This window comes from Rhea americana, unplaced genomic scaffold (assembly GCF_003343005.1).
Source record: "Rhea americana isolate MKP2758 unplaced genomic scaffold, rheAme1 scaffold_135, whole genome shotgun sequence".
Taxonomy (NCBI): Eukaryota; Metazoa; Chordata; class Aves; order Rheiformes; family Rheidae; genus Rhea; species Rhea americana.
The window spans coordinates 1930330-1943806 of NW_028185428.1; the positions used below are offsets into that span (position 1 = coordinate 1930330).

Sequence of the window (13477 nt, forward strand, 5' to 3'; positions counted from 1 at the left end):
CTTAAAGTATATTCATGTTTTATATCCTTTTTATACACACAAACTCTCTATCTCTCTCTTTTGCAAAAGTGGACAAAATACCTCAAATGTAATTTATTTTTGCCATTGATGTTCACTGACAGAATAATCAACTGAAGAAATTTGTTCAGAGACTTTTTTATTCAGTTTTAATTGATTTGGGGAGAAAAGAAGAATGTTAATTGTCATGCAGAAAATGTCTAAAAATTTGAGCCAGAGACTTTTCACATGAGTAAGGGTTTGTAGGGTAGACCTGCTGAATCTGAATTCTCTAAACCATAATATATTGGAGAGAGAAAGGAGCTATAGACCAGAAACTTCAGCTGACCCTTTGCTGTATTGTAACAACTGGAGCTAAGAGCTTGGATAAGATATTCATAAGGGACTGGATGGAAATACCCAGTACACTAATTACAAAATTAATTGCAGTTTTCATTTAGTTTGATTGATTTMATACACTGTATTTTTGTTTTCAACAGCACAATGACATTATGTTTCCTTCTGGCACCCCTCTTCCCCTCCTCCCCAATAAGCCCTGTTTGTTAGATAATTTTCTTGTCAGCATTTGAGATGGAAAGAAATATGCTTAAAACTAGTTTGGCTAATATATGGGATAGAGGGGGAAGCCAGATTTCAGCTGACTGAAGCCAAGGCAAAGTTTATTCACTGTTATGAAGTGCATTCTGAATGTTGCAGCCAAACCACAGAATGCTAAAAAAAAAAAAAAAAAAAATCAGCAAAGTGAAATGCTTTACTCTCTTTTTTCTCCCTTCATGTAATGTTCCATTTCTCTATTTATAAAGCAGTGCAGGCTGCTGACTGAATGTTAAACAGACCTGAGCTCCCTCCTGTTAATACTTGCAGATGTATTAAGCCTGTTGGGCCAGATCCACAGCTAATGAAATTGGCCTCATGCCTTTGAAGGCATCATAATCAGCAAGATTATTCATTTTTGTTGTTTGTTTTAAAAATAGTAGCTTTTGTAAGTCATTCACAGGACTAAAGCTTCATATTTCTAATTCAAAATGGAAAGGCTTTGAATTCATAGGTTACCCRGGGAACACTTTGATAGCCAAACCCCGGTGAGCCCTCGTGTGAAGTACGCTCACCATGAACACTGCCACGYTGGAGTTCTAGAAGCAATACGATAGCATCTGCATATAGCAGCCTAGGCTGAGCAGGAGGGACTGTGCCGGAGCAGTACCCTGAGGGAAAGGGCTTTACACTTCTTTAACAGCAGGAGCTTGAAATTGGAGTTTGTGTGGCTTGCTCCTGTAGAAGCAAGTCATGCAGGTTTCTGCACAGACGACATAGTATAAATAATAGACTTTTGCATGTCACGTGTGACATGGCACATATTTGAAAACGTTTGTTGCTAGCAGGCAAAAAACAGCTGTTTGGTCTGTCCTCCAGTGAATTTTTATTAAGGTGTTAGAAGAAAGATTTCTTACAGCATTAAATGCCAGAAAAGAAAACAAAGTAATACAAGCAGAGCTTTTTATTTATCTAAGTGGAAATTCACTGATCCTCAACGGTCAAAGCACCCTTATTGGAAATGGTATTTTAGAACTTCTGTAAGGAATGGGGGCTCGTAAACTGAGCCGTGAATTTTCTGTTCCAGGGTTTTGACTTGGCACAGAAAGACGTCATGCAGACCGCAGCTGGCACCAGGCACAGTTAAAAAGATCTGAGGCTATTAGTGCCTAAACAGCCACTAGAAATTATATTACATGATGGAGACTGGCTAATATAATTGAGCCAGCTAGTTATTGTGCACGTAATTTAATTATTTGACAAATTGCTTAGAAACATGGTATTCTTGTTCCACACTCATTCTGCCCTCACAGTATTGCAAGGCACAGAGCAGAGGAACTGCTGGTGGGTACCAAGTCATCTCAGCAGATAAATGCTTCTTTTTAGATTTGTGAATGTAGAGAGGTTTGCTAGTGGAGAAATGATAGATAAGAGCCAAAGGGGATATGGCTGACACAATACATGGCTCAAAGATATCTCATACTGCTTCAAGTGGGTACCTCTGGGACTTTTGGGGAGACAACCCTCTCTCTATATTTCATGTTTTAACCCTGCAAGTTATTTGGATTTGATTCCTGAGCTATGTGAGCTGAAGGGATTCCATAAAATAGTGCAGCAGATGTGAGATATTTCCCTACTCCAAGACATCTTCCTCATGGATAGCATTCAGTGCTCTTAGAAGTCAAGAAGAGAATTGAGGCCAAATTTTTTTATAGTTATGACTTCTAAGATAAGAACAAAAAACTCCTTAAGCTTCGTCTAAGAAGCCATTAGCACAGAGGATTATTTTCTATAGCTCTGAAGACTTAGGTACACAACTGAAGACATTTTCCTCTTACAAAGCATCTCCTATAGGCTGCTTAAGAATCTGGAAACCATCTGGAATATAGCTGTGCTGTAATAATGAAAGACAAATCCTACATCTTCCTGAACAATACTAAGCTATTACAAAAACTCAAGTGTGCCACTATTTTTCAGTTAGCCTGATCCACCCTTCCAAAGTTCCACARGGTAAATTGTTTTCAAAAAATTAGCAGAAACAGATACTTATTACAGAAAGACTGTTCTAAATCAGATGTGAAATGCTATTTTCTAGGAAGTGCAGCCAGACAGGTTTTACAAGCAGAGCAAATCATTCTGTATAAGAGGGCAGTGCAGCACACTGTTCCTTTGGCTGAGTCTGAGCAGTGGGGCAGCTATGCTTGGCAGTATATTTCTGAGTTCTCCTTCTCCTGATTGATCTTAGTGACCTGCCAACGTGTGGCTCTCTCCCTGCCTACATGCCTAGATTTTCTTACATTAGCAGCTGATTCAGATGGTGGGGTGGTTCACATTTGGATTTCATCCTGGCATACAGGTGGGAGGCAGCCAGGAAATACAGCAGGATCTGAGAGCTGGGAAGTGCCCCTAAGTCTTTCAGTTTAGCTGTAGCTTTCATGTCCAGATTTGATGTTGTCACTCTTAACATCTAATTGTCAGTTTGATGAATTTATGGGTTGAATGGAAAAAAATTACTGTCCTAAATGGAATCCTCTTGAACTTGTAGTGAGTTGCCCTTGCAACTGAAACTTTTCTACTGAGCAGCAGGACCTCTGGGACTGGCTGCGTGGCAAATTGATTGATGATTTCAAGTTTTTTCTTCTTGTGTGCAAGTTAACAGCATTGTCAATGAATTGATGGGTTTCCGAGTGAAATGATCCTAGCGTAAACAATGGAAAAAGCCTGTCATTCATTGCTGTTGCACCCTCCAGTGAAAATAATCTTGACAGAAATTCTGGCAATTTTGTTTAGTACTGAATTCTTCTGCATTCAGAGTCTTTCTTCTTCTGCAAAGAGAAAATTAAAAACAACAGAATTTCTTATGACTGAATTGCCTATAAAAGGTCACAAAATTTCCCGAAACCTAGCAACGTTGGATGTATCTTAGAGAACCAGACCTTACATCCACAGTGGCATTGTTTCCTGACAAACTTGAACGTGGAGAGAGCATGAGAATATAGCGCAGGAATGGGCAGAGACATTTGACTTCTGAGATCCTCTATTCCCACCACAGCTGCTAAGATTAGGAAAACTGTGCAGAATTTTTAGGGACTTTTTCATGGCAAATGATCTTTACCCATGAAGCAAACTCTGATCTCCTCCATGGTTACAAATAACTCTATCTGAGCACATCATTAAATCTTCTTTAGGTGCTACTTGTCTGGCAGATTCTTCTACAGACAGCACTGTTCTCCCTGGCTGCAACATCTTCAGAACTGTACTCATATCTTGAGCATATATGAGCATATATATTGAGTGCTCTGAGCAGTAGGAAAGGTGTCCAGAGTCACACATTTGTTTGCCAGGGTTAGAAAAAGAACTTGCTTGATAGATACATAAGAAATCCCACCTATGTTAATGAAAAGCCCTGCACAAGAAGAGTTACATGAGTATGGGAGAGATTTTTCTGCACTATTTCCTTCAGATGGATTGGCGGAGATCACACTATATGTGTCACGAGAATTGCTCCACTTAGGAAGTGGAGGGTGGTTTCTGACTCATGGGCACTATGGGCCCTGTGCGTGGTCCACAAAGACAGGCAGTTCTGGGTGACCACTGCAGCTGGATGGACAGAAGAGAGGGCAGCACAGCAATCCTCCAAGTGAATTTTAGGGAGCAGATAATAAGGCTGCTGCCCGATTTTGAGCAGTGATGACACTGAGTTTTAGTAGTGGACCACTGAGATTGTGGTGCTGTCTCAGACTAAAACTGGCCCATTTTACTGACCCAGTGCCAGATGTATCAGAAGAATATGCACAAAAGCCCAGAACGGACATTTCTTACCCCTCTAAAGCCACCTGGGCCTACAGGAGTTGCCTAATTATCACCTATTTCAGTGTCCTATAGGAAACTAAAGGGGGCTCAGACACCTGCATGCCTTTGTGCATCTGGGTCTGAATGACTGATCTATGCCTTCAAATAGGAGAACTCAGCAAGGTTGCCCCTTTTATTTTATTGAGTCCTAGTTTAAGCCATGTGAAGGCTCTTTATATGAATGTCTACTGCTGAATGTCTTACTAAGCTCCTTCAGCTAGCAATTTTGTACAGTGTAAGTTTGTTAGATTAACTGTGCTTAATTTCATAGTTTAACTGTGTTTTGTTTTAGAAAAAATCCTTTAAGTCTTTATAAGKTGTTGTTTTACAGTTTTGTAAGACATCATCTTCTGTGAGGTATCTTGCATTTGAGTCCCCATGTTATTTTTGCTATCTGATTTTTTTGCCATTTTTATGCTGAGTCCTCACAGTATGCTACACCATCAGCAGAGCCTGTGAACAAAACATAAAGGTAGAATGACAAGCCCTGACACCAAAGCCATGATTATAAGTTATGTTCCTCTAGCTGGTAATGCAAGTAATATGTGGCTTAAATTGAAAAAAAAACACACCTCCACAACTCACCAACATGGGCTGGATGCAGAATACTAATAGAGAGCAGTCTGCATCTAATCCCACTGAGGAAAAAAAAAGTGTTTGTCAACTCAGTTCAAACAGTGCATAAATTTGAGGGAACTGCCGTCTGCTGACAGACCCTTCCCCCACCTACACGACCTGAAAAATGTTCCTTATGGATATCTGCTGTGTGCAGTAGTATTCCCACCAACTTCAGTTCAGGATTTGCTTTTCTCATCTTCCTTTTTTTTCCCCTAGATATTTCCAGAGAGTTCAATCACCTGGGGCTCTTAGACACTGAACTACCTCACTGATTTGTGGGACAGTCCATACCAGCCCAAAGGCCAGTGTATGTCAGCTCATTGCAGACTCCGTAGCTCAGCAGGTTGTCAACACTGTTGTCAGATCTCCATGAGCAAGTCAAAGCCCATACGGCTCRTTTTTCAGAGGGATCAGGTGCTCCCAGCTCTTGCTGACTTCCATGGGAGAGTGCACAGCCTCTSTGAAAACTAAGGTCAAGACACAGAAAAATATTGCCAGAGAAAACATAAGGAACAAAAATGTAGAAACCTTGTGATGGAAGAGTCWGTTAAAAGAATGCTCTGATGTTTGGATGTGGCATTGTTCTGTTGTTTGCTTTTAAATAAGATTTTTCAAAGAGAATTTTTGATGGAAAAAGAACCATGGGCAGCCATTTGAATCAAACACAGTTAGAAAGATATTTGGATGGATACTGCATGAAAGCCAGGTTGACAGGAACACGGTAGCAATTAGATATCATCTCACCGGAGGAAAACCTAATGGCAACTTATGTCCTGTTGTTTTATGAGGATATGTCTGTTTTTATCCATGTTGTTGGGAGAATGCAGCATGCACTTCATCTGTGGGAAAGGTGGGGAGGAACCAAGCCAAGTGCACTGTTGTTGATGGGAAGCTGACGTAATCTTTCACTGATTTCAAGGGCCTTAGATCAAGCCTTTTTTTCCATGTTTCGTGGTTGTTGGGGAGTTTTTAGTGTGGTAACAATGTTCTCTCTTCTTCCTACCAGAAGACAACCCCCCTCCCTTTTAAGTGAATCTTTGGTCACTATATACAGCTTTGGGGATGGAGAGGGCAAAATCTCCCCCTTCATTTACCCAGTAGAGCAGTCACACATGACAGATTCACGCCTGCAGCACTCCTAGATTTTATCTGCTCACTAAATTTTATTTCCCCTCTGTGAGTGTTTATATTGCTTAGAGACTGCCAAGGTTCATGTTATTCATAAAAAAAAGTGGAGGTTTATTAGGTATTGCAGCTCTGTGATTCTTTGGTGTTTGAATGTTAATGAAGCTTTGTATTCTCTAGCATAGCTACAGAGATGGATCTTAGCTCTGGCTTGGCAAAATATCTGGGGGTGGATTTTTCTTCCCTTTCCTCTGAGTTTCAACATCTTAGGTGACATTTCATCCCAGAGCAGTTTTACACTATGTATCATCATGTGTAATATTGTGTCATGCTGTAATTTTGCAAGTGCATAAAAGGACAGGAGGAAGGTGAGAGTGGGCTCAATTACACCCAGGAGGGAGGGGAAGGCTCACAGGAGGGACCTGCTCCTGGGAGGTAATGAATTGGGTGTCAGCACTTTGCTGGAGCAGAGCAGCAGAGCAGAGGGGAATTTATTATCTTTAGGGACTTAGTGGGCAGACAAGAGGAAAGGAACCAGTCCTGTCACATTAGTAATGGTCATTTCCCTTGGCTGTGCATGTACATGGGATTTAACAATACAAGGGAAATTCATTCTAGCCCCCAAAAGCTCAGTTCTTTCTTTCTTAAAGAATAAAGGAAGAATTTTACCACTTTATCTGGCTCAGAGTGAGAAAAGTTGAAGCAGACTTTGGTGGCCACTCTTGGGGAAGGCAGACAAGGAGTCAGTCAGGGTGAAGGAGATATCCCCCAGTCCAGGAGCTATTCCTCTTTTACATCCTCTTCTCTAAGCAGACTCAGCCCTGAGGGAACCCTCTGGGGTGGAGGAAACTGATGCAGAGTGGGAGAAAAGAACAAAATAGATCTAGGGCAGTAGTAATTATGTGTGCAGGAGGCTATGTGCGCCTGCATGTGGGTGGCTTTAGCTACAGGTTAACCCAAGAGAGAATTCTTCATTCATTGTACATTGTAATTAGGGCAGAACAGCCACATCAGAAAGCTGAACAGTTCTTATTTTCTGAATTTTTGACCAGGACTGCTCTCTAAACATTAGCTTTGGTAGAACAACATGTACGTCTTCAGTGCGGTCAGACTAACCTTGAAGGGGAATTGTAACATTGTCATCTTTGTAGTGCTACTAAGATTGTTACCCAGGAAGTTGCCAGACCTAACATGCTCTTATTTTAAATAAGGAAGAGTTGATGGCCATGTATTCTACAAGGGAAAATACTCTTCCATGTTGGCTTGGCAAAACTGGCTTATGATGAGTCATACTGGAAAGTGGTCTTTTTCTCTGGTCCTCCATTGGAAAAGTAGACAGTGTTYGCACTTAATCCAGGAAGTCTTTCATTTTGACTATTTTTTTTCAAAGTCAGGCTTTTGTATTTTTTTTCAGTTATAATCTGACTTCTTCTTGGGGCAGAAACCATGTCAAATTCTGTTTCCATCTCTCTGGAATCTAAATGAGCCTTCTTTGTTTGCAGCAGTATAGAAAGGGAAATTGCTTCCTTGGGTTGGGAACCCAAGGGATCCCAACCCAGGGAAAGGCTGTGAGCTATCATAATACCAGTCAAACTTTCGATTCAAACTTGCATGCAAATCTGCACTGCTGGAGGAGAAGTGGAGGCCCTATTTTCTTGCTCAAACTAATGAAATCCATGCAACTGTACTACCTGTCTACTATCTACCTCTTTAGTGCACTGGGACTCTCTTACCATGTGCTTTGATGAGATACAGCAGTACATGCTTTTCCCTTTGAAGCTGCCTTTTGCTTAATTGACCCCTTTTGCAGCAGACTAGGACCCAAGGAGGAGGTTAGCATGAATAATTATGCTAAAAGAAGGATTGGAGCTTCAGTGAACTATTGATCTCTGGGAAAGCCTATTAGCCCCAATCTTCTTATCTTTTTATGTATTATTCTAAAACATTCTGACTTAACAATGAACTTAGGAATCTCCATACCTGTCTGTTTCCTGAGTTTTGAACTGGATGTGTTGGGTCAAATTTAACAGTGGATGTAGATTTAACTTCACTCTTTTCTTCTCCTCTTCCTTAAAACAGCCACCAAAATTGAGCTCTGGATGTTCTAGCGTTGCAGGTGACAGTGCCAGAACTTCTTTAGCTTCTGTCAGTAATAGTCCCAGTGCTCTGTGTGCTTAGGAATACATCTCACCAGGCAACACATCCTTCTGCAGAACTGATGAGAGTGAGAAGTCTCTTCTTGCACTGTAAGCAATTACAGTGGCTTCTTTGAGTCTGTGCAGTGATTGTATATTATATAGGTTCTCAGAATTATAGTTGCTACAATGACAAGAGCAGAGAATCAGAGCAAAATTCAGTGTGAATCAATATCAAGTAATTATTATATCTTTATTGATCTACTACTAATATATAATATTATTGTTATATTAATAATATTATATTGATGAATTCTGAGWTGTGCCCAAATTGGTCTTCATAAACTGCTCTATTTCCCCACTTTCTACCGTCACCAATCTCCTATATATTTCAGTGAAGGAATAGCTTCTACGTTTACCACTTAGACACCCATATGAAAAAATACAGATGATTATGACTTAACTGTAACAACAAAAGAGTGGCTGGACAAATAGCTTGGTAACTTAGAGCTGGAAATTTTGTGTTTTTTCCTTGCTAGGGCAGTAAATGATAGTGACCACTCTTAGTACATGTAGATGCAGCGCTGAGACTGGGGGAAARGGGGAGGTTGGAGGATCCTTCATGAAGGTGAGAACATCCCTGGATTGTATGGTGTGGCTGCATGCAACAYGCTTGCAGATATGGGATGTTAGCCAGGGGCAGGCACACAGTACCTGCCTCTTCATACCATTGCTGTTCTCAGCTGAGGATTTTTGGTGTGATCAGTTGGGGAGAACTTGCAGTCCAGACTGGGCTTCTGGTGCTCTAGTGAGAAAGGGGAATTCAGGAGCAAACAGATTGAGATGGGGGGAAGTAAAACTCCTCATGAATCCCTATCCTACAGTAAACTCACACCTGGCCTCACCCTTTTGCTGTAGGAATTTCATTAATGTAAGCTCCCACACTGTCTCACAGAGCACAAGAACAYTGCAGTCTCTTCCCAGCACAGGCAAACACTCTACAAAACGAATGCTGCTAATGCCCAGTCCCAGCAAGCCAAAGCTAGCTGGGGAGCTGCTGCTGCTAACTGCCCACAGGGTTGCCCATGCAACAGTTTTAAATGTTTACCTTGTTACTGTGCTTGCCCTAATATCTCAGTAAGTGAGTTCATTTGATTATGCACTCTGGTTTGCATGGTAGCACTGCAGCCCTAGGGATTATGCTGTTCTTTTCTGCCAATCCAGATCAGTGTGAGACAGCAGCCTCAGCAAAATGGACTGCTGTAATTCAAGCAACAGAAGTACAAAGCCTCTTATCCTACACTTGCTGAATACCAGCTGGGACCAGGAAAGATTTGGGGATGGGGAAGAGGGAGATGGGGCTGATGCTGATGCAGATGTTCGAACTAAAACATGCACCTTAGTGAAACTTCACTGATGGAGCGAATATGAACTTGAGCCTCTCCCTAGATGAATGAGAGCGTGTCTGGAACCCTTGCTCATTCCCTAGGGAGGATAAAGCTCAGCTAAAGTCAAGGATCGGCGACTTAGTCCAAACATTTCAACAAGACCAACAAGGTCATTTAATGGAGACATGGGTGGTTTTTAGAGAAGGGAGCTGCAGCAAAAAAAAACACAGTTCAGCAATGGGAATGCCAGTTTGGGAATGTGCAGAGGAGGAATATTTGGGTCCAAAAAAGCTTATTGTGTCAGGTGCCTTCAGCACTGGGACCTGGGAAGCTTGCAGAGACACCTGCCATGCCTGCAGCCTGCCTACTCTTAGACATACTGCAGAATATGCTGGCTGGCCTTTGTCAGTAGTTGTGAYATTTTCCTTATCGCTTTGATAAATAGAGAAGGATTACCTTTCTCCCGCCCTTCCTTTTGCAAGCTACTCAAGGCAGAATTTAACCTTGTAGCATCACCTAGAAAGCGCAACAGGGCATGTTTTACARAGTCTTTATTCTTTGTACTTGCTCACCTACCTCTGCTATCAGAAAGTCAAGATCTTTCCAGGGTTATAAGGCAGCCTTATYTGCACAGATTGGACCATGCCTGTGGACTCTGGTTGGCTGCTGGTTGATCCTGCTGGGTCAGCAGATGATGCTTTTTGTTGAACAGCTGAGAGCATGGGAACACAAAGCCTCCGAGGACACCAAATGCCTTAGTAAAGCCCATAAATTCGCAAGGGGTTAAACACAAGAATATGCACTGCTGAAGGTCTAAGGGGGGGGCAGGGGAAGAAACGATGTCAGAATTCAGGGCTATTGAATATAGCATTCATTCAATTACCATGCTTAGTTAAGTACTACACAGTGGAGTGAAGACTGCAGTCTGTTATGATGGATGTTACTATAAGTCATTTAATTATGAGGTTGCTCATATGCCATTTTAAAATATGTAGAGTAATATTATCCCTCTTTTGTAGGTCACTATTCTCATAAGTCTGGCTCTTGCATTCCTGGCCTGCATAGTGTTTCTTGTGGTATACAAAGCCTTTACTTACGACCACAGTTGCCCAGATGGATTTGTTTATAAGGTAAGAAACTTCAGACAGATGAATTGCCTGAAATAATGATAGACTCTAATTGACCACATGGTTACAGTCCAGTCTGCTTTTTTTTGACCTGGCCAAACAGAACATTTGGCAAGAATGTGTTGAAACGGGAAAACTGTTATGGGAAATGTGGACTTGCATCTGCCCCTGTCAGCTACTGTTACATTGTAATTGTTGGGATTAGCATTTGGTGAACACTGCAGACAGATGTTCAGGAACAATCCCTTGTATTTGTGAATGTATTTATTGCAGCTGGAATCCTGCATTTTCTTCCCACACATTCAAGAGACTGAGGTTTTCTGGCGTACATTTTAATGCAAAGCAAACTCCCAGAGTGCTGGCACATGCATCCTTTGTTAAAGAAATCCAAATTTACCCACATACTACACTTTTTGAGACGCTTTTCAGCCTCTGTGAGGAACAAAAATTAATTGCTTAAAGCCCTCTATCCAGCGGGTTTATATCAAATATCCACAGAGAAATTTTTGCCTGGTCTGTTGACATTTAAAAGAAAAAAAAGTTTGCAAAACAGTTCACTGACTGCTTTGAATAAACTCATAAACTCACAGGAGTCTTGACTACATGGGGGGCAGTCTGTGAGCTGGAAGATAGAGTAAGCATGTTGGTGTATTAGTCATCGTGAATTATTCTCTTAGGTTATATAAAAGTGAAGTTGGGGCGGAATCATGAATTTCAGAATCAGATCCAAACCTGAACTTCTGAAAAGATTAAAGGTTTTGGACACAGATTTTGGCTAGTAAATTGAATTGAGCGTTGGGTTAATAATAATTACTCCTGAGGCCCTTTATGGCCTTGATACTATTTTGACTCTGGTCCAACATTCATTATTATTTCATTGCTCTTTTACAGCTATTGCAAAATGAATTGTTTTATCTGTGCAGTTCTTAGCATGCAAGTGTCCACACTAGAGCAGAGGAGACTCATTGGCAGTGTCTGCACAGACAAGAAGCTCTGAAAAGAGCTAGCAAGTTGGGCTACAGTTCCTACCATCTCCTCTCAAGGTGGTCATCCTACAGGTCAGAGATAACACACTGTAACAGAGCAGCACGTAAGAAGCTTACTCTGCCTCTGCCAGTCCTCTACCTGTCTGAGGATTAATTCTGGACTTCACRCTACAGAGCTTTACAATCTAGTATGTAATATGAGCAGCCCAACATGCTCTACTAGGACTCCAGCAAGGGCCCTTAATCTCTGCATGCCAGTAATGTACCTAACTAGTCAGMTCTTCATTTTATAGTCCCCATTTCCAATCCATGAACGGATCAGCCTGCCATCAGGATTGCTAATAGCAACAGGTTTTGAAGGCTGCTGACTGAGTCTTATCTGAGAACTTTGTGCATTCTCACAGCAGATGAAAAGYGGTAGGATTTGCACAAACATGCTTACTGCAGCAGATCTGAGTCAAACATCATCCTTGCAAACAACTGACACTGAGATTTTCAGAATGACCTAAGCCTGATGGGGCCTCTGTTTACTTCTCTTGCTCTCTCGCTCTTTCTAGCATAAGCGGTGCATCCCGGCCTCGCTGGATGCATACTACTCAGCACAGGATTCAAACTCCCGGGGCAGATTCTACACTGTCATCAGCCACTACAGCATGGCTAAGCAAACCAGCTCCCGGTCTGTATCGCCCTGGCTTTCTTCAGGATCGGTAAACCATGAAGCCAAGGCTGCTAAGACAGAAGGTCATTAAAGTTAATGAGTGGTGATGGGAAAGTGGGAGGGTGGGGGRAAAACACCATGTCTATACTGCATTGCTCTAGTTGAGAAAGGGCGCTGTGCTAACAGCATGACAAGAATAAATAGAACCCAAGTGCAGGAGTCATCTTAATGGATATTTCTTTTTGTGCATTGTTCTCGTTGATTTGTAACTGAGTCAAGCTCTTGTACAAAGGCATGTTTGATGTTGACTGTACCTTACRATGTAAAAATATTTTTAAATCATTGCTTAACTATTTGTTAGAAAAAGAAATTAAAAAACAAAAAAAGCAAATTAGATGAACAGCCAGACAGGATAAAAGCAGCAAAGAGAATCCCACAAAGTTGTATTATTACTGGAAAGTTTTAACATGGGTATAACATGCAGTGAAAAAATAGTTGAAATCATTTTGAGGGGGGGTAGAGAGAACCTGTTACAAACCACATTGCAGTGTTATTTAGCTTGCCAAAAAAGCAGGGGTGGGGGGAGGGGATTTTGCTGCAGATTGAATCCAGCTCATTTGCTGATGAAGWAGTACAAGCATCCCCTCCTGCCTAAAGCACACACACAGACACATGCACGCACACACACACACACCCCTGTGCCTAGAGGTCTAAATAAATCCAGAAAGATCTAGGCATTTGTAACAAGCCGTCACTGTGCTGCTGTTCTTGGGTGGCTTCTGCAGATCAACTCCTGGTTGGTATTTGGATACAGCACAGGGTGGGAGCAGAAAGAGGCGACTGCAGTGAAGTCATGAATATACTCCCTAGCGCAGGGTTGGAAGACAGGAGCTCAGGACTTTATTTCTGCTTCTGGCACAGCTTCCCTTGTAAGACTTTTGGCAAATTATGTGAGTCTGCTTCCTTTGGAACCTGCATACTAAGGGTCACCATGAGGCAAAGAAATCTCTTTATGGAATGAGGTACCTCTCAAGTG

At 41.6% G+C, this 13477-nt stretch overlaps 1 protein-coding gene across 1 annotated transcript in view; it reads left to right on the forward strand.

Moving 5' to 3' along the window:
* NSG2 (neuronal vesicle trafficking associated 2) overlaps positions 1-12554 on the forward strand; it is a 35085-nt gene extending 22531 nt beyond the window's left edge. The window contains exons 4-5 of the mRNA XM_085298097.1: positions 10690-10800; positions 12341-12554. Coding sequence (XP_085154223.1) covers positions 10690-10800; positions 12341-12532 — 303 coding nt within the window. The 3' untranslated portion in view covers positions 12533-12554. The remainder of the gene's footprint in view (positions 1-10689; positions 10801-12340) is intronic.
* The last annotated feature ends 923 nt before the right edge of the window (positions 12555-13477 follow it).